The sequence below is a fragment of the Pygoscelis adeliae genome, unplaced genomic scaffold, assembly GCF_000699105.1.
Source record: "Pygoscelis adeliae isolate BGI_AS28 unplaced genomic scaffold, ASM69910v1 Scaffold74, whole genome shotgun sequence".
NCBI lineage: Eukaryota > Metazoa > Chordata > Aves > Sphenisciformes > Spheniscidae > Pygoscelis > Pygoscelis adeliae.
This window is the reverse complement of record NW_008824665.1, coordinates 1,516,144-1,535,327: the sequence shown is the minus strand read 5'-3', so window position 1 is coordinate 1,535,327 and position 19,184 is coordinate 1,516,144. Positions and strand designations below refer to the sequence as shown.

The 19,184-nt window shown below is 40.3% G+C and overlaps 1 protein-coding gene across 1 annotated transcript in view; it reads left to right on the top strand.

Moving 5' to 3' along the window:
- LACC1 (laccase (multicopper oxidoreductase) domain containing 1) overlaps window positions 1–4,253 on the top strand; it is a 5,385-nt gene extending 1,132 nt beyond the window's left edge. Inside the window, exons 2-5 of the mRNA XM_009322833.1 lie at window positions 715–896; window positions 1,365–1,530; window positions 3,360–3,585; window positions 4,079–4,253. Coding sequence (XP_009321108.1) covers window positions 715–896; window positions 1,365–1,530; window positions 3,360–3,585; window positions 4,079–4,253 — 749 coding nt within the window. The remainder of the gene's footprint in view (window positions 1–714; window positions 897–1,364; window positions 1,531–3,359; window positions 3,586–4,078) is intronic.
- The last annotated feature ends 14,931 nt before the right edge of the window (window positions 4,254–19,184 follow it).

The window sequence follows — 19,184 nt, the reverse complement described above, 5'->3', positions numbered from 1 at the left end:
ACTTAGAGCCATCTTTGCCTTCGTTGTGCTCCAAGTTTTTGACTGTGACTTTGAAAGGATCACACTACATAAAAGAGATTTTGAATCTCAACTCTGATTATGTCACTAAGCTTGCCAGCTATTAAGACAGCAAAAATACCAGTTGTGGGACTATCTTTCTGCGTCCAACTTTGCCACGCAGACCCCCTCCCTCCCATTGCCCCCAAAAGCAGTGATTGCATTTGATGCATGAGGCCACAATAAATGATCCACACTGTAAAAACAGAGGATTTTTCAATAATGCTAGAAATTCTCAGTGCTTTCAGTGCACTTTAGAAAGATGTTTGCAATTCTGTGAAGTCTTGAGGACTAGTACTTCACTTGCCAAAAAAGCTTGGGACATGCCACCTTAGAACATTTGTTTAAAAAACTACTCTCAATTTCCTCAGTGAGTTACCTCTTTTCTAGGGTTTGCACTACAACTCTGCAAAAAGTCAGGCTAAATCTGCCAGGATTCCTTCTTGCTCAAACCCCTCTACCTTGGCCTCAGAGGATTATGATTATGAGCAAGAAGGAGACTTAGAATCCTTAAATTTAAATGCCACAGTTAAATATGATGTAAAACGATAGTCAGCTTGATTGGCTGATTCCAGGTCTCTTCAGTATAAAACCATGTTATATCTGGTCTGCTCCTGTGTTGAAAGCAATTGTTTGTCGTCTTTTTTGCCTTGCCAGATGATATCTTCCTACATGGCTTCACCACTAGGACAGGTGGCATCTCCTACATACCAACTCTAAGCTCCTGCAATCTCTTCAGCAGTTCCAAGCGGAGGGACCCACAAGTTGTTGTTAAAGAAAATCTCCGCAGACTAGCTAATGCTGCAGGATTTAACCCAGAGACTTTTCACAGAGTCAAGGTATCTTATCCAACAATGGATTTATGTACTTCCTTTGTGTATCACTGGCTGAAACTGTAGGCATTATTCTTATCTTTCTCAGCAAGAACTTGTGAGAAGCAGGACAATTAAAACATTGATACTGGCAGTTTATCTGGGAATAGCCATCCAAACTATCAGCCATTTGGCACTATATGGAGAAGCAGCACTGTTTCTTCCAAGTATATTCTAACATTTAACTTACCACAGAGTAGAATAGTCGGATAAATGATCAGAGCAGTTTCCCTTAAAAGAAAAATACACCACCACATCGATGGTGGCTTTCTACTGATATATCTGCAAGGCATTTGAACAAGGGAGTGCCTGATTTCCATGCATAAGCAGTTGGTGCAGAAGAGTGTTTCATGCCAAAGAAAAATCCTTGCGTTAGTCAGAACTGGTTTTTTTCGCTGCCATATCACTGTCTGTATTCTGGTTTTGTCTTGACAGATTGATCATGCTAATGCTGTGTGTATTATGGGAAAGACAGAGCCTGACAGCTATGATGGAATAGTTACGAATCAGAAAGGTGTTACAATAGCAGCTCCAGGGGCTGATTGCATACCTGTGCTGTTTGCTGATCCTGTCAGAAAAGCCTGCGGTGCTGCTCATTCTGGTAGGAATTTTAAATCACGGAGATCAAAATAACTAGGAAACCACTGGAAAGGGAGTTTTGGACTAAGGATTACAAATTAGCAACCAAAGGAGCACCGAGTGAGAATGAATAAATGCAACATCACATAACAATATAGACCCGGACCTGTTAAGTTTGTATCTTGTCAAAACAAGATTAGTCTTGAGACTAGTTTGTTTCCCAAGCTATGTATTTTTTTTTAATTTTGTAACTGTAATGGTTATTATTTATGTATTTATACATTTATTTTTCTGATCTGGTAGCCAAAACCAAATAATTTTTTTTTTTTGTGCTCTGTCTAACTTCATATTTAAAAATGGCTCTAAAGCCAATGCCCCCAAAAATCATTTAGGATCAGAAGAAATATTTGTCTGACTCAAACCAAATGAGAATAAAACTGAAAGGGGTTATGTCTGACTTCAGAAGATGTCCCAACTGTTAGGCTAGAATATGTATCCTGTGGTGAGATTTTCCTGCTGGGGCTGTTTCATTTTATAAAAAAGTCTGTATTTATGAGGTCAAGGAGAATGCACAGCTGAGAGTTTCTCCTCAGCTTTGATGCTAGTACACCCCTTGATGTGGTAGGAAGCTTCACCTCTGCCTAGGACTTGTGAATACCAGCTAATTCATACAATTCTTCATGCATTCAATAAATAAGCCAAAATAAATTCAAATTTGTGAGTCATCATAAGACGATCAAAACTTTGACTTTACTTCAATAAAGTTGTTGTGTGTCCCCCCACCCCGTGCCTGGCAAGCTTAGGTTAGAGAAAGTGAGAGGAATGAGAATTGTGGCATGCCTGTCTGGGAGGAGAGGGGAATGTGGTGGGTTTTAACAGGGAGAAGGGATGGAGGGAATTTTATCTAGACTTGAAAGTTTTGAGAATTTTACATTGTAAGTGTTCAGACCTAATTATTGTAAAATATTTAAATCCGTAGTTGCTCCTTTTTCTGCTACCTCTTCATTTATCTAGTCCCTGACACACCACGCTGTTTCCCCAACCCACACCACTGCCTTCTCCAAGCATACCTCCTGCTCTAGCCTGAACTCCTATCTTCCATCTCCCAAGTTTTGGCCTTCATTCCCACATCACAGTCCTTGCCAGGCTTCCAGTTATCTTTTCCTAAATCCTTTCCTTCCTGTCCAACCCCACCTCAGTTCAGTTTAACTTGAACACATGTTGCTATGTATATAAATAAGGACAATTAGGTATAAGGTCATCTCAGTCTTTGGATGTAGAAAAGCAGAGGAAAAGTTACTAGCATAGCCTATCCTTTGGTATGATGCACTCCCTGTGCAATGCAAAGACTTCCTGGGACTCAAACTGAGATATGAGAACTCAAAGCTTGGCTTTCTTCTGTCTATTCCAAACAATGCCTCTAGCTTGAGCCTCTTTTTTTTTTTTTCTAAAATAACAGTAAAAACATTTTCAGCATATTACAAAAATACACTTCTGACTGTAACATATTTCTGCTCTCATATTTCCATTTAAACGTTTCAAGCACAGAGGAGCTGTAAGGTATGCTCTAATTGCCCAAACCAGGACACTGGGAAAAAGGAATTCTGAAATCCTAATCTAAACTCTTCTCTCTAGTTTCCATCTCCACAAAATGATGATATCAGCAAACTGACAGTTGTTAATGTGTTGGGGGTTTTTTTAAAAACAATTATTTATTATTAGATATAATGATTTATTTTTAGATATAAATATCTATTCATTTGTACCTTTAATAATAGCATATATTTTAGCTACTATAAAATTAAAGAGTCGATTTATGCAATTTTTTTTTCAACCTCTCATTTCTTACAGGATGGAAAGGCACATTGTTAGGAGTTTCTATGGCCACAGTAAATGCTATGGTATCTGAATATGGCTGTAATGTGAAAGACATCCTTGTGGTGCTGGGCCCATCTGTAGGACCTTGCTGCTACAAACTTCCTCACGAATCAGCTAAAGAATTTCACAGAATTGATCCAAAGTGTGTGAGACTATTTGACTCTGCAAGTCCTTATATCGATATTAGAAGAGCAACACGGTAAGCCTACTGAGTGCATTTCCATGAAGTACACTTTTTTTTTTTGTGCTGAGTAGACTCAGCACAAAAGAGCAAAAGGCTAATTCCACATTAGTTATTAATAATTATATTGATATTTTATTATCCAGCATTATTATGGTGAGGGTCCTCACCACCTTGAAGTATTCTCCAGTACTTCGCAGATCAACAAATAATACCCTTGAATGAAAGATATCTGCTCACCTTTGCTGGGTTTCAATTATTATTTTACTGTTATACTTTTAATTCGTGGATTATAGACAAATGTTCAAATTAAATGTGGTTTTATTTGCTGCAGAAAGGCAATTATTTTAGTCTAATACTGGAAAAAATAAAAAAAAGGAAAGCAAATAAAAGTCCCAACCATGATATTGGCACAGTTTGTTCAATTGGCACTTGAGGTGCTGTCTGATGACTTAAGGAATGTGAGGATGTACAAAAAATATTGTTTTCTTTTTCTCTTTCTTTCTTTAAGGATTCTTCTTGAGAGCGGTGGGATTCTTCCTGAGAACATCCAAGATGATTCCGTCACAGACCAGAACCAAAATATCACTTTCTGTACTGCATGCCACCCTGATAAATTTTACTCTCACTTTCGTGATGGCACTAACTTTGGGACACAGATTGGCTTCATATCAATCAAAGACTGAGATAGTATCTCTTACTCTCGAATAGTATTTAGACAGTAAGTCTGGTGCATTGCCTGGCATCCTGCTCTCCTCGTAGAAGTTCTTCCTCCTTCCTTTCACAGACTTGCAATAGGGAATTCACGGGTCTTGAGATTCTCTTGCTTCTTCCCTTCCCTGCCATTCTGAGGCAAGAAGAAATGTGTAGTGTGTGGGGCCAATAATTCTGGTGTGAGACAGGGTCTAAAGGAAACAAGGACAACTCACACCCAGTGACAAAGCCCTTCTGCGAGGCCAGATGCAAGCTCCCGTTGTCCTGCCTTCTTGACCAAATATATCGCAGAAACCTCACTGTCTTAAGGTGGTGAAAGCACAAAAACCCAAAGTGTTCATTAGTTTCTGGATGCGACTTCTGAATGAAGTTAAGTATGACATTACTGATATAGGAAGGGAAGCCTGTATTGCACATTAACTGAGAACACCCATCTTTGGTAGTTTCAGCTGACGGTTAGCCTTATGGAATTATGTGCCTAGGATTGTTTTTCTTCTTTGGATTAGTGTAAAGAAGAGCTCCAAAACACTTACAGGGCTTTTCCTATGGAAAATAACTTGAAAGTGAGAAGCAAGCAAGCTCCTCTGGAGCAGGCATTGAAAATATATGAACCCTGACCATTCTGTATTTTTTGATTGTAGAAAAAGTAGGACTAAGACTCTTAATATGATATGACATGTATGTTAATATTTCCTTAGGATTTTTTTCTTTAAACTATTGGTGCTCTGCTAATGTCCATTGAGACAGTCTCAACAGTCCCCAGTTATTTAATCAATGTCTAAAAAGGGGAGTGAATTTGGCCTCAGTTAATTTAGCATCAGTTAATTTTACTGACTGATAGTTTACTTATCTGTCTTGTTAAGCAAATTCTAAGCGTGCAATGTTTTCTTTTGGCCGTATAAAATTTGCCTCTAGACATTGCAATAGCCATGATACTTCCTGACACACAGACAGCGAGAGCTTCCTAATAGTTCCATCCAACAGTCAAGTCGAAAACTATGCTGACTGTAACTTGCAGAGTTGCCAAGCACAAGCTTTGGGACAACTGTCCACATGACATATTTTCTATTTTGAATTCAACGATCTTTACCAATTCTAGAGTTTTGTGTCCACTAGAGGTCAGTGCTCGCTCACGCTGCACTGCCATCCCTGGCTGCACTGTATATATGGGTGTTCAAACCGTGCATTTTGCAAAGCACTGTACAGCATATGCTGCCTCTTTTGCCTGTATAATAATCTGCCAAGTTATTCTGGTATCTGTGCTTGAAGAGTAATCTATTTTTCATTTTGTTGGGCTGTGACTCAGAGCTGACCAAATTAGAACTTTCCTTGTCCTCTGGGAGAAAAGACTTTTTTTAAAAAAAAATTCTTTTACCTCTGAATGGTATTTCTCAGAGAAGAGCCTGGTTCTGAGTATGTTACCCTCTGACTGTAACCATCTACCAAAAAAATACTTCTTCCAACTCTCCTACTTCTTCTTTAGAAATATTATTCGTCTTCTGTTCTAGCACTGCAGTCCTTGACAATAAAAATTCTTACTTTTTCAGTTACCCTTTAGAAACCTCACCGTTGCTTTCATCATTCTTGGTTTCTTTTGTAACTTCACTGTGGTGATATTCAGAGCTGGGTTCAAACGAGGTTCAGGTTCCAACGGGGCAACACTCACACTCCTCAACTTAATGCTGCCAAGCACGTTACTGCACACTACCTGGTGGTGTGTATGGTATGTGTATGTATTATGTGTGTGTATTATGTATATGTGTATTATTGACTTACTCCGAATGTAGGATAATATAATTATATGGACACTGACAGGCTTATCTTGCTGCACTAGGTAAAAAAACCCAGCAACCTACCTTCACCTTTTAGTTCTGTCCCTTTGCCCTGGCATGTAAGTGTGAACCACTTTATGGGCGCTGATTGACGTAGCAGTGAAGCGAGTAAGGTGTCTTTCCTTCTGCTGTGGGGGCAGTAGCACCACGCAGTCTTCAGTCCCTGCGCCTGAAGCTCAGCCAAAGCTTGTCTGTCAGTGCCCTTCACTTAACCCTCTTCCCTTGTGGATTAAGAGCATGTTGTCAAAAGCAGCTGAGTGACTCAGTTTTGCACGGTACTGCTTGACAGCTGAAGCATCATAGGTGCCCGTGTGCCTGCTGTTAGCCCATCTCACCACAACGATGGTTTTAAACTAAAGCATTTAACTTTGCAATAAGTAGAAAGACCTTGCAGCCATGCTACTTACTGCAGTTCAAATGCTCAACAGTATATTAAGTAACAGTAAGGCGATACTGATAGTAAGTCCTGGCTTGTTCATACCTGCTCAAGAATGACAGCAGAGACTTTCTGTTTAGAAAAATACCATTTACAGGTCACGGTAGGATGGTGCGAGCTGGAGAGCATGTCAGAATGAGCAGAAACACCAAAGGCTTTACCTTTTAGAAGACAAATTGTTAACACAATCATTGTTCATTATTTCTTTTACACTGAATTACCTAGACCATAAACCTGTCAAGACAGGAAGCAGCCTTTTCTACATCGGTTACTGAAGTGGAGAACACCAACAACCAACAAGAAAATAATAATAATATTCAGTCCCCAAACAGGTTAGGATTTGTATTATACAGTGTTTCTTTCAAAAGTCCTTGCTACAAAGGTATTTTAATTCTGGTATTAAAAAAAATAAAGTTTAGAGGAAGGGCATGATAAAATGGAGACAAAGCTGTTTCGCTTCTCTATTTATTTACTTTTCATTCCTGTTGCTCACTAAGGAAGCCAAGCAGATCAGCCCTGATTCACCACCTCTAGGGAAGCTCTTAAAATGCTTCGTAAATTGTTCAGCTGTACCTACTTAATGACCAGATCCCATTTATTAACCTTGCCTGTGAATTTATAAGCTGCATTCGCCCTATTATTGCTATTAAATAACATTCTTAATTATGATTGTGGTATGCCCTGAGGCAACCACAAGACACGATCACCTTGAATATTAGTTTTGATAGCTATTACCGTGCGATTAACATTTGTTGCTGTTGTTGTTTCTGAATATGGGCCTCTTCATTTACATTTATATATTTGAGCAGAGTGTACCAAAACATGTCTGAGAAAGGCTTTATTCACTCTTCCAGTAAAACAGGGCAGCTCCGACACAGACTTCTGGTTCCAGTGCCTGGGGAAGCAGTGTGCAACTTCAGAGGCACAGATCAAAGCCTGAGATAATTAGTGAAATGTTTATCCAAACTGTGGCATTTAAACCCACAGGTATGGCAAAGGTGAAAAATATTAAGTAGGTTAGATGAAAAATGTTTTTAATAAATTTGTGGAGGTTAGGCCCATCAGTGACTGCTAGTCTCTTTCTACTGACAATCTAAGGAGACAGGATGGGGGCTAGACAGTTCCTTCGTCCGAGTTCTGCATTTGATGGCTGTGTTTGTGAGCGGCAGCAAATTCGGAAGCCATGAGCCTGGACCTTCAGCAAAACATTTGGGCACATCTCGACTCACAGAAAGTATATCATTCCTCCCAAATTACAAGCGTTCAATTACAGGAAGGTGTCTCCTTTCCCCAGCAGTAACACAGTTTGCAAAGTGGTCGTCTTTGCCTCCAGTCTTATTTTCCTCATGCTTATCTCTTGTGCATTGCTGTCTTTCTGTCCAGCACGGCTCACAATCGCCCTACAAGGCTTGTCAATCCAGTCACAGGGTGTTGGAGGAAACAGATGCCATTCTGCGCAGAGCAGCACCAGTGTTGCTTTCTTTTGCATGCGTGTGCCTTTTTTTCTTTTAGCAGCAGTGTGAAAATTTTTGTCCTCAGCACAGGATCTTTACCAGTATCCTCCAACCCATTCCCATTTTACCGGTTTCCGCAAAAGCTCCCAACTTCCAGCCTACACGGCAAAGAAGTCAATATTCCTAGATTCCCTCATGGCTGTCCTCATTTCCACTCCATGCTCAATTTGCTGCTGGGTGATGCAAAGAGGGAGACGAGCTGCGCTCATTTGTCCCGAGGCTCAGAGGGGGTGCGCGTGTGCGCTCGCCTTGATGTCATGTGTGCGAGGCTTTTGTTCTCTGAGTACCAAAGTCCTCCCTGAACTCCAGCCTCTTGTGTAACAATATAACAGGACAGTGCAATGACGGGTGCAGTAAATCCTATATGTGACAGAGGAAATAATGTAATGACCTGCTGAGGGATTTACATACCTCTGAAGACTGGCAGCAAGCTCTGTCTGTAAGGCTGACTTGTTCTACTCTCCCCTTCCAACAGATACTATCCAGTGTTTCCAGATGAATGATTCAGATAGAAATGTACGTGGATTTAAGAACTGTCCTAATCGGGTATATTCTTATATCCAGGATGTTACTAATTGTTATCCAGTGTCACACCTTTTTATAAGACTAAGAGATTTTGCTGCTCTGCTTGCTTTAAATATACAGTGCCTGTGGCTGTGCTGCTAAAAAGCGTGGTTATGTATTTCCCAAAGGCATGCAGAGAAATAGGAAGCTAGCTTTTTAAAGTGATCCCTCTGATCTTTCATTAGTAAGCGTTTAATTTACAGTAGCATCTCACATTACAAATAGTTGGCTGGCTCTCTTTGCGAGCTCTTGGGGATCAAAGGAGGCCCACAGAAGAATTTCGGGAGTATGGTCCCTGGAGAACAGCAGGGCTGAGGTCTCTCTCTTCCCCTTCTGTGAATGTGGCATCGTGTCTCCAGGGCAACCTGAATTCTGACAGTCATGGGAGCAAGGACACAGCATGGATTTCCATTTGATTCCTGCAACAGAAAAGAGATCTGAGACAAAAATCAGTATGTGACTAAACTATGAGTGTTCATTTTCACAATTAATTTTATCTAAGGGATCATTTCCTCTCTTCTTGTGCAAATGTAATTCACAACTACTAACTAGTCTATTTGTTTTTCTGGTGTTGCCTCTTCTACACTTAGCAAAGGCCTAAACATCTGAAATAAATAGGTTGCAACATAAAAATTTGGGGTGTACCTAACATAAAACCAAACAAGCATTTTATAAGAGAGGCTGAAAGTAATGTTTGCATTTCAAGATGTATAATTTCACTTTTTCTCATATGATGCAACATTTTTAGGCAGCGATTCATAGTTCTGGTCAGATGTTTCAGTTCAAAGTGACCTTATCAATGACAGCTATAGAAAGCCCTGCCTATCTGAAATAAAGATCTTAGCATTTCTCTTTGAGGCACTGAGCTCTATCCTAAAGGAATATTCTGCTAAAGGAAAACATTTCTGTTCTGCTTTGGTATTCTTTATGTGAAAGCTGTGAGCTTGATTCTCCTGCACAAGAATGAATCACAAAAAACTCAGTTGCACAAAGAAAGTTGTGACGGGTGGCTCAAACCCTTTTGGTTGGTTTTAATAGGTGCTTTTAGTAAGTGCTTCATAAAGTTACGATTAAATAAAACAGGGTTATGCAGACAATTTTATTCTGACTCTCTGCTTTCTCCTTTATATCATCCCCATAAAAAGTTTTCAGAACATGAAAGGTGAGCAGAGCAAGAAGCGTGTTAAGAGAGGCTCCTTTAGGCTTGCAGAGGTTTCTTGCTATATTTGATGCTTAGATCTTCCTCAGTTCCCTCAATTACTCTGCAACTTTAAGTTCCCCCAGCACTGAAACATCCCGGCTCACGTTAACTCCGTACTGGCAATGGCAGAAACACAGATGTAGCCTTGATAGCGATGTTTACATTGTAGCATTTCTTCAGCCTATCTGGTGCTGGCATAAATGACATTGTGATAAAAATATTATGCCACAACAGTGAGATATTTTGGGAAAAATCTCCTGAGCAGCCCTGCATTTACTTGAGGTTTTAGGGGCTGTAAGTCAGTAGCAATTTTTTGCTTTTCACAAGACTGGGAAAGTTAAAGATAACTTTGCACACTCTCCTTATCTAGTATATGTTTTCATTAGAGCAACATGGTTTGCGTTTTAGAGTCTTGTCCGGTGTACAATTATATTTCTGTAATTCCCTTTAAGAATGGCTTCTTAAGAAGAGGTTGCCTGCATATACATTGGCCAGGAAGTGCAAAATTCAGCTCACTTCTCTTCATCAGTTTATATTACTATTTAACATAAAAGTCTGTCAGAAAATGCAGGCGCTGCAAAATCAGACTGCTTGAGCCAAAATGTTCTTGCAGGAGAAAGGGTAAAGGTTCAGACAAAGCTAACGGCTAGTTTCAACATCTTCAGGATGACATGTTTCAATCCATCTTTCAGAACAACTCCTCATTTCCTGTTTTGAATATTAAGAGCAATCTGAAATAAACCATTTAAAACTGAAGATGTGCCATTGCAAATTAAAACAAATATTGAAATCTCAATTCATGCTGAAAAGAGAGAGCCTGTCTTCCGCAGAGCTCATCTTACTATTTATGTATATCTATCTGCATGAGCCAATCCTCTTATTTCTTCAGTAAATATTTCCTTCGTAGGCTGTAGATTGTAATGTTCCCTTCGGTAAATGTTTAGCTAAGTTTTACATGCGATATTTAGCTCCATTAGTCTGTCCTAAGATAATCCTTCCAGCTCTTAATTCTCTAAATTCTGCCCTATTAATGACAATTAGGTGATAATCAGTTCTCACTTACATGCCTTTTTAGAAGGAGAGTGACATTTGAACTTTGTAGAGGGACCGTTTTTTATGGTAGGATTGCAAAGTTCTGCTTCTTGGTACAAAAAAAGCCTGAAGCAACCTTAACTGAATAACCTTGGTCTCCCTCTATTCCCTCTTTTTCGAAAGAGTCATAGTCTATTGCACTTCAATTAGGATTTATTTTAGGCTTCCTAGCTATAACTCATAATCTATCACGTTGTTCCAGAAGCAATCTTCATGAAGAAGGCTCAACTCAGAAACTGAAAAATAGTTGGTATTTTTGAGGCTGACACAGGATTTATGGTAGGAGAACATTTTTAGCTTAAGCAAAAACTTTTTAAAAATCTGATGTTGGAAAGCTGACACAAGGAAGCTAAAATACAGAAATAATTTCACAGTTTTTGTGGGGGGAGGGGGGGGGAAGCTTAACAATGTGTGAAACCGAATATTCATCCCTTGAATTATATTCACATCAGGGCTGGATGCCTTTGTACGTACTGATTTATCCCCAGTAAACTGGGCCAAGGCTGGAAGAAAAGGGTGAGGTTGTTTGCCCGCTGCCATAAGTGATATCAGAAAAGAGGGATACAGTAGCATTCCTTTTAGCAAGTGAGTTAAAGAGTGCTCGGGCTAATGATGAACCACTTTCTACCGAGCCAACACTGGAGACTGAAAAAACAGCCAGTCATTCCTTGGCTCTGCAGCCGTCTTGGAGGCTGTTATAAACAAACAGAAGCAGGGAACAAAAATCTCCTTTGGGATGCAGCTAGCCGGAAAGAGATATCCATAGTGAGACACTGTTGGATAGAAGAGGCAGAAAAAGACAGCATCATGATGATGAAGACATTTCTGCACCTGCTCATTAAAGATTTAGTGCAAGAAGAGTTTATCCATGTGGAAACATGGCCCCCTACCATATTGTCCAAGCAGAGAGCAGTGCTGCCAAGCATCTTCCTATGTGTAGTTATTTGCCACAGTTGCTACAGCTATCAAGGCTTCTTTGTGGGTCAGGATTTTTCCCCAGAACCTGGAAAAGTTGGAGTACTGAATGCTTATGGACGTGCCCCGGTTCTCCTCTCTCTTCATCCCTAATTTAAACCCTGCTATCATGCACTCACAAGCTTCCAATCTATGCAAGCAGGGGGAGGACCACAGTTAATTGAGGGAGGCAGATGATGACCACTCTATATATTATCTACGTGCAGGACTCTAGGACCTCGCTGGGTCCAGAATAATTGCAATGATGGGCAAATCTGCCCTCGCCCACTGCAGCAGTATTTCTGGACTGAAAATATGGAAGAGAAGCTGCTTTTTGAAAGTTCACTCAGCTTGGCTAACAGCCCAATTCTGCAGACTTGGAAGATTTTCTATCATAATATTTCTCTGAAGCTAGCTGTGAGAATAAATGGCATGAGGTATGTTTGGCTCAAGAGCTGAGAGTTTAACATTTTTGAAGAATCTTTTCTTGTTTGTTATGGAGCAAATCCCAAACTTCTTGCTTAGAAGTCCAGGCTCCCTGCTGCTATGGGGACCCATCTGAACATCTTGACTAAAAGGGAGAGGTGCCCTCCTGTGTGAATACTTGCCATTAACATTTCTACTCTCAGCCATACTAATTACTGTGGCAGAAATAATTTCACAGTGGACAAGGCAGATTGACCTCCTTGTCAGTCCTAGGAGGGAAGAGAGGGCACAGGTGCTAAATATGGTGAAACTACCACCTAAGACTCTGGGCAAGGCTGCGGTGCTGAGAAGAGGCAGATCATGAAGAGGAATGAACCAGTTATCTTGGGTTCTGCTAGAAACACATGGAATAGGTCAAAGTAGATTTTTTGCACAGTATCTACTATGTATTTTGCTTCAGTCTGCCCAATGGGAAGTTTCCGAGCAGCTTGGACACTACTTCTTTTGGAGCAAGAGAAATTTCTGGGATCTTTGATCCTGCCTAGCTCTTGGGGAGAGGCGTAGACATATTGGTACTAGCAGATCCTTCAAGATTTGGAGTGGTTAGTTGAATATCCTGTTATTACCACACTTCTCATAAGAAAGCATTAAGGAGAAACTTCTAATCTGTGAATTTACAGTGGTTTTATTCTTCTTTGTGGGCAATGCCACTAGTAGAGACAGTAATGCCATTAGCATAGCTCACAAGATGGGCAACTCTGCAGACATAGCACAAAGATCTGAAGGGATCCTCTTCTAGATCTGTAAGATCTACAGACCAAGAGGCCTGTAGGGTTGTGCCAAACTTCCAGGCCCTGAAAGCGCCATCCCAAAATTTCAGAGCCGTGAGACACATGCCAGATGCTCTCAAAATTGAGAAGGGAAAGGGGGAGATTTCTAGGAGACACCCAAAGAATGGGAGTCCCATGGCTTTGCCTAAGATGTGTTTGGGTGGTGCCTGCAGCCGAGTTTGGGTCAGTCACAGGGCACCCCAAAAGCACAGCATCTGCAAAGAAAAAACAGCCCCTTTTCATGAGTCATAGGACACAGAGTTGTTTTGGGAGCTGTGCTGCAAGAGCTTGTGACCCTCATGCCTCTCAAAAGTCATAGCTGTCTACCCTTGGACACTGTAATGCCCTTTCACATTTTTAGACTGGCTCCAGCTGCTCTTAGAAGGCCCGCTGTGTGAACTGCACACTTTTTTAAGGGATAAGAATGTCAGGATACATTTTTGTTCTAGCAAGAAGCACGCTATAAAAAATTTCTTCTGTAAGCAGTCAAAATTTCCAGCAATAGGTAAGGCCCTTTGTTTCAATAAAAATCAGTGTTGTTGCAATAATGTAGTAATTACATTCTCAGTTACTCTTTTCACAAATCATCTGGTTTAATGAACAGAGCAAAACCAACTTCGACCATTTTGTTCTCAAATTCTGTCTGAGTACGCAGTTTCTACAGACCATCTCAGGAAATTTTGGACTGTTTCCTACTTCCTGCCTTATCCACTGCGGGAAGCAGCATTTTTATTCTTATTTATTTATGAAGTGAGCAGAAGGAACAATTTGAAATTGCTGTAACATTTCTCCTCCTGTTTGCAGATTGCAGTTTTCATAGGTGTGTTTTGAGTTGGAGAGTATTTAAAATTTTCATGTTTGAGTATGTGTCACAAGCAAATGTTTTGTTTGTGTTTTAAATTTACTCATCAGCTGTGATTGATCAGATTAGTCCTTTGACTGGAGGGTGTGAATTACCTTTCCCCATGTATGCTGCTTGGGAACTGGAAGTGTGGTTATGGACATGAGTTCAAAATCCTCTTGATGGGAGAATAAGTGCCAACAAAAAATGAATAAAAGCTTGTGAAAACAAGAATATAAAGAGTAAAAACATTACCAAAGAGAGCGTGTTTAAATATTGAAGTGAATAATCCCAGATAATTTGGAGTGGGAAATTCACTTTGTTTACAGAGAGTGCAACACCTCCCATAAAAACAGGAGGAGGATGGAGTATTGTTAGCCAAAAGCCTAATGGTGGCCTGAGGACCTCACAGGAGAAGGGCAGTGCTGTGCCTTGTTCCCGTACGGGTTTGCAAAAAGCACAAAGACTGCAGGATGCAAAGGGCCATTTCCTTTCTCCCTCCATGCAGAGCCTCATCTTAGTGCAAGAAGTGGAAGAGAGCACTAGTAGTACACTTGATCCAAAAAGGGTTGGGGCTAAAATGTATTCTGGTCAAACTTGAAGGGCTGCACACACTCTCTTAAGGTACCCAAGCTTGCCCAGTGCTGCCTCCTTCTACAGGAAATGCAGAGACTCAGTGTGACTCCTTGGGTAGGTGGTGCAAATATGGCATTAGTTTTACTAAATGGGGAAAGATGGAACTATATTGGACCAAAGGCTGGTAGTTCATCTTGACCGCAAAGCCTTATAATTAAGTCAGCCAGGCTCTGGTCTTTCAGCTGCCATACAGGATGTATACTCTGAAGTCCTTTGGTGCATTGACTGAAGATTGGAGTTCGTCACTTCCCATGGGAGACCTAATTAGACTGATGGCCAAAGGACAAGAGGAGGAGAAGCTGCAAAATGAAGTGTGGATTAAAAGGCGAAAGCCACCTTCTGGATACTATCCTCCTGAGTTTGGCTAGTGACCTATGGGAGAGGAGAGAACTTGGATGCTTGCAAAATAAGATCCCTTTTAAAAACTCTTTTCTGCCCTCAGAGGTTATCCGGGAGGATTCACAGACTGAGATGACTATTAGAGATGAGATTCTGATGAAAGCTTACCCTGATTTATCAGTTATACTGTAGGACTGCTGCACTGGAACTACTCGGAAAATTGCTTCACACTGTTAATTTAATGAAAGAAACTTCCTTCGTTTCCTATCACCTGCACGTCTAGATCAATATTTAGCTTCTAATTCAATGTACTTGTTTGTTTGAGAGTAAAGTACTCTGATGTTTCTTCCATTTTTGTTTTACAGTGTCCTCAGTATTCCTGTCTGTTAAGACAAATTAGACCAATTAGTTCTTCAGTGTCCCTGTACATGCCTGTTTTCACATTTTGGCCTGCAGAACTGACAGTGACAATTACAATATTTTATTCACAGTTGACCATTGCCAGTGGTTCTGATCTTTTCTTACCAGAAACTCTAGCACATCACTGTTACATTTCCTTAACATTTTCAAAGTGCTCATTTTTTCCCAGCAAGTGATCACAAAGAAATCTCTCATAGCCTCTCTCATTATTTCTTTCTTTAATGATGTGCATTGCAGTCTTCATTCTCCATTATCTAACATTAATTTCTAATTATTTTCAGCATATCTGGTATAAACCGAGATGATACTGGTTTTCACTGGTGATGCTGATGGTACAATTCAAGCCACTACACTGGGAACCAGACCTGGATTTTGAAGGGTCCTCTGTGAACTGGACCTGGAAAACCTATCATTTCAGTCTATCAGTCTATAGGGGGACACCTTCAAGAGGTCAAACTCTACTCCGTACTGATTACCATAGTTTCTTAACACAAGAAATTAATCCTGAATGAAAACAAGCATTAGTACTGTTGGGGGAAGAATATGGTGGTAAGATCAGTACATGGAAGTCTCACATGGGAAATATTTTGAGAGGGAGCATAGAATTATTGGCAGAAAATGTGAAACATAGCAATGAAGTTGAAGGTCTCCAGTATCTCAGAAGTTTGTTCTGTGCTTGAGAATATGCAGACAAGTCCAGGAAGAAAGATTCTTGGAATTTAAAGGAACTCATGGAACATACAGATTTCTCTGCTCTTTGAATAGAGGTGCCAACTCATTTGAATGCATATGCTTCCATCCATATTTTTATCACTTATTTACATGCATAAGCACACACTTTCAGCTATACATCTGTGTTTAAAAATGCACACAAAAGCCATGTACGACTCCAAGCTTGTTCTTGTTAATATACATATATCAGGCCAGCCAGACAAATAGCAATAATATTTCTCCCACTTGCTCATTCTTGGATGTCTCATTTACATATTTATGCAGCTCCTGTTTTCTTTTTAAAATAAAACCCTATGAAATTATCTGCCTAGGCTTTCACAAGGACACAAATCACCGAGCTTCTGAATTTTTGATTAATTTTATCCACTTCATTTTTGTAATTCTGGACTTCCCTGAATGTGAGGCTATGCCATCATTCATTTGCCTTCAGCAAAGGCACAACGGCTCCAGAATGAACTCTTAATTATGGTCAGCATTTATGTCAACACCGTCCATAACAAAACAAAAATTGATTGAATATCAGCTTTTTTATATTTATCTTGTAGAGCTGACTTACTGTACTATCATACTGAGTTACCTAACAGAAACAGGAATAAAATAGGATGAGTTTTGCATTGTTTTTATTTGTTTAATAATTTTCTTTAAAACAAGCAGATCACAAAACTGCTAGAAGAAGAAGAAAAGAAATGGAACTAATCAAAACAGGCTGTAACTTAAAACCTAAGTACATTCACAGGATTCATTACACAGTCACATAGCCGTGCAGTTGTGACCTATGTGCTCTTTCTATCTGTTTTGTACTCAGTTATGAGGTGCTTTATATAGACTGAAAGACCTACAAGGAAGGAGTTACATCCTGGATTGTGGGACAGCCTTTGTGCTATGCCTCCAACAGCAAAACACATGCTTGTACCAACATCAGATTATACCAAGAGGTGTAAATCCAGCTCAGCTATCAAAGGAAGGATGAACCCAAAATAGAAAATAAATTAGTGGCCTAGCCTAAATCTTCCCACTTCAGCACTAGAGCTGGATATAAATTTTCTGATGGAGAAAAAAGCTTTTCTGGGAAATCCCAGCATTTGAGCATGCAGTACTTAATCTGAAACATCTTGGAGTTTACTGAGTTTTCAAAGAATACACAGATGATTGTTGCCCCATGACCAGGAAACCAAAGGCGGGGTTTATTCCTGCCTTTATAGCCTTCCCTAATGGATGATTATAGAGAAAGACAGAGACAGACTAACCCCAAGTGAAAGGATCTCATGCGGCACAGTGACGGGACAAGGGGCAGTGGTTAGCAGTTATATCAAGGGAAATTCTGATCGCATGTAAGGATTATTTTTTCTTCCTTCCCAGTGAGGGTGTTGCCCAGAGAGGCAATGATATCTCCAGGCATGGATATTTCAAAACTCAGCTGGACAAGGACCTCAGCAACCTGATCTAACTTTGAAGTTAGCTCTGCTCTGAGTAGGGCTTTGGAGCTCCGGACTAGCCTAAATCATTCTGTGACTCCTTGACTTCAGACAGATGAAATACTGATATCTTCACTTGATTTGGTCAACCAAGACCTCCGTTATAGTCAGTAGAGAGAAGCTGGTTGCCGCTCATTTTCATCCTAAGCTATTTAGGTCTGACAAGTTGCACCCAGAAGGGCCTGTTTCTTTCCATTGGCTACAAAAGGCATCTAAGCCACCTGGCTCAGGTGTGGGCACCTACACGGCAGACAACTGCATTTAGATAAGAAGAACAGCACCTATTTTACCTCCTGAGAAGATGTTTTGGGAATGGGGATCTAGAACTCACGGACTGCTTGGCCTCAGAGGAACTTGGTGGGCTGTGGGAACCATGGAAGCCTTCAGCAGATGCTCAGTGAAATTCATATTCTCGCTTACATATTCTGAATATTCATTTTTTATATCTATATCATGATAGATCCTGAAGGGCTCTGCAAAGGTCCTTTTATTGAATGAATTCAACTAAAACTGATGTTTTAACAATTTGTGTGAGCAAATGGTGCATCCTCTGTGGAGTTTCCAGTTTGGCTTCAGTCTCATTCAAACAAAAAACGTTTTAGAACAGAGTTCTCATGAAATTCTACTTTTTGGGAAGCTTGCAGTGCCCAAGTGAGGGTCAAATGCTGAAAATAGTCAGCTGTTATATTCACATTTGAGTGAGATGATCACTATGTTAGTTCTGCTACCAGGTCCGCAAAAAAAGTGAAACTGAGAATAAGAAATATTTGCACCGCAGTCAATTTGTGAGCCTGATGGAGAATGTAATAGCTAACGTAGAAGGAACACCCTGATTTGTGCATGGTTGAAAAAAGTCATTATATTTAGAGATATTTTTCCAGTGTAGTGAAAAGAAGGGAAGAGTGTAATTCCCTTTACCTAACAGATACCATGCTGAACGTGTGACCTACATTTGTTACCTCTGAAACGCAGTCTAGAGGGCCTTTCTTATCAAGCTGGTTGTGAAGGGCAAGCTTATTTTCTGCAGCCAAGGGACACTCTGCCAAGAGGGGGCAGAGTCCTTTTACTGCCCTTCCTCTGAACTCTGTTTTGACTCCGACAAACTCTGCATTCACCAAGACAATGACAGTAACAGGCATTTCTTGTCAGCACCTGGGAACAAAGCCATTAAGATCCTTTTTTTCTAGGAGGTACCGGTATGTCTCCCACAACTGTGCACACAGTTTTAATTAAGATCTGATGTTTGCTACCATCTTTCTGAGCCAGAACAGATGTTGTGCTCCAGTGAAAGGCTCTTCCAAGATGACTGGAGAATTCAGTGACATATGGAAATTAATGGGATTTTTGTGGTCAACTTTATCTCAGCATCGATTGCCACAAGGAAGTCTTGATTCGTGAGTGCAGCCTTTGGGGCTATTCCACCACACCAGTCCAATGTTATTACTAAAAGTAATGATAAAACCATTTCTCTCAAGGTGCTTAGAAGCATTAGCGACTACAAATAAGACCTCTGAGTGGTGAAAAAACACCTTTATGCCAATAAGTGAACTCTCTTTCTCCCAGATGAAGGGAAGTTAACTTGCCTGAAGTGTCAGAACAAGCTGGTAGCAG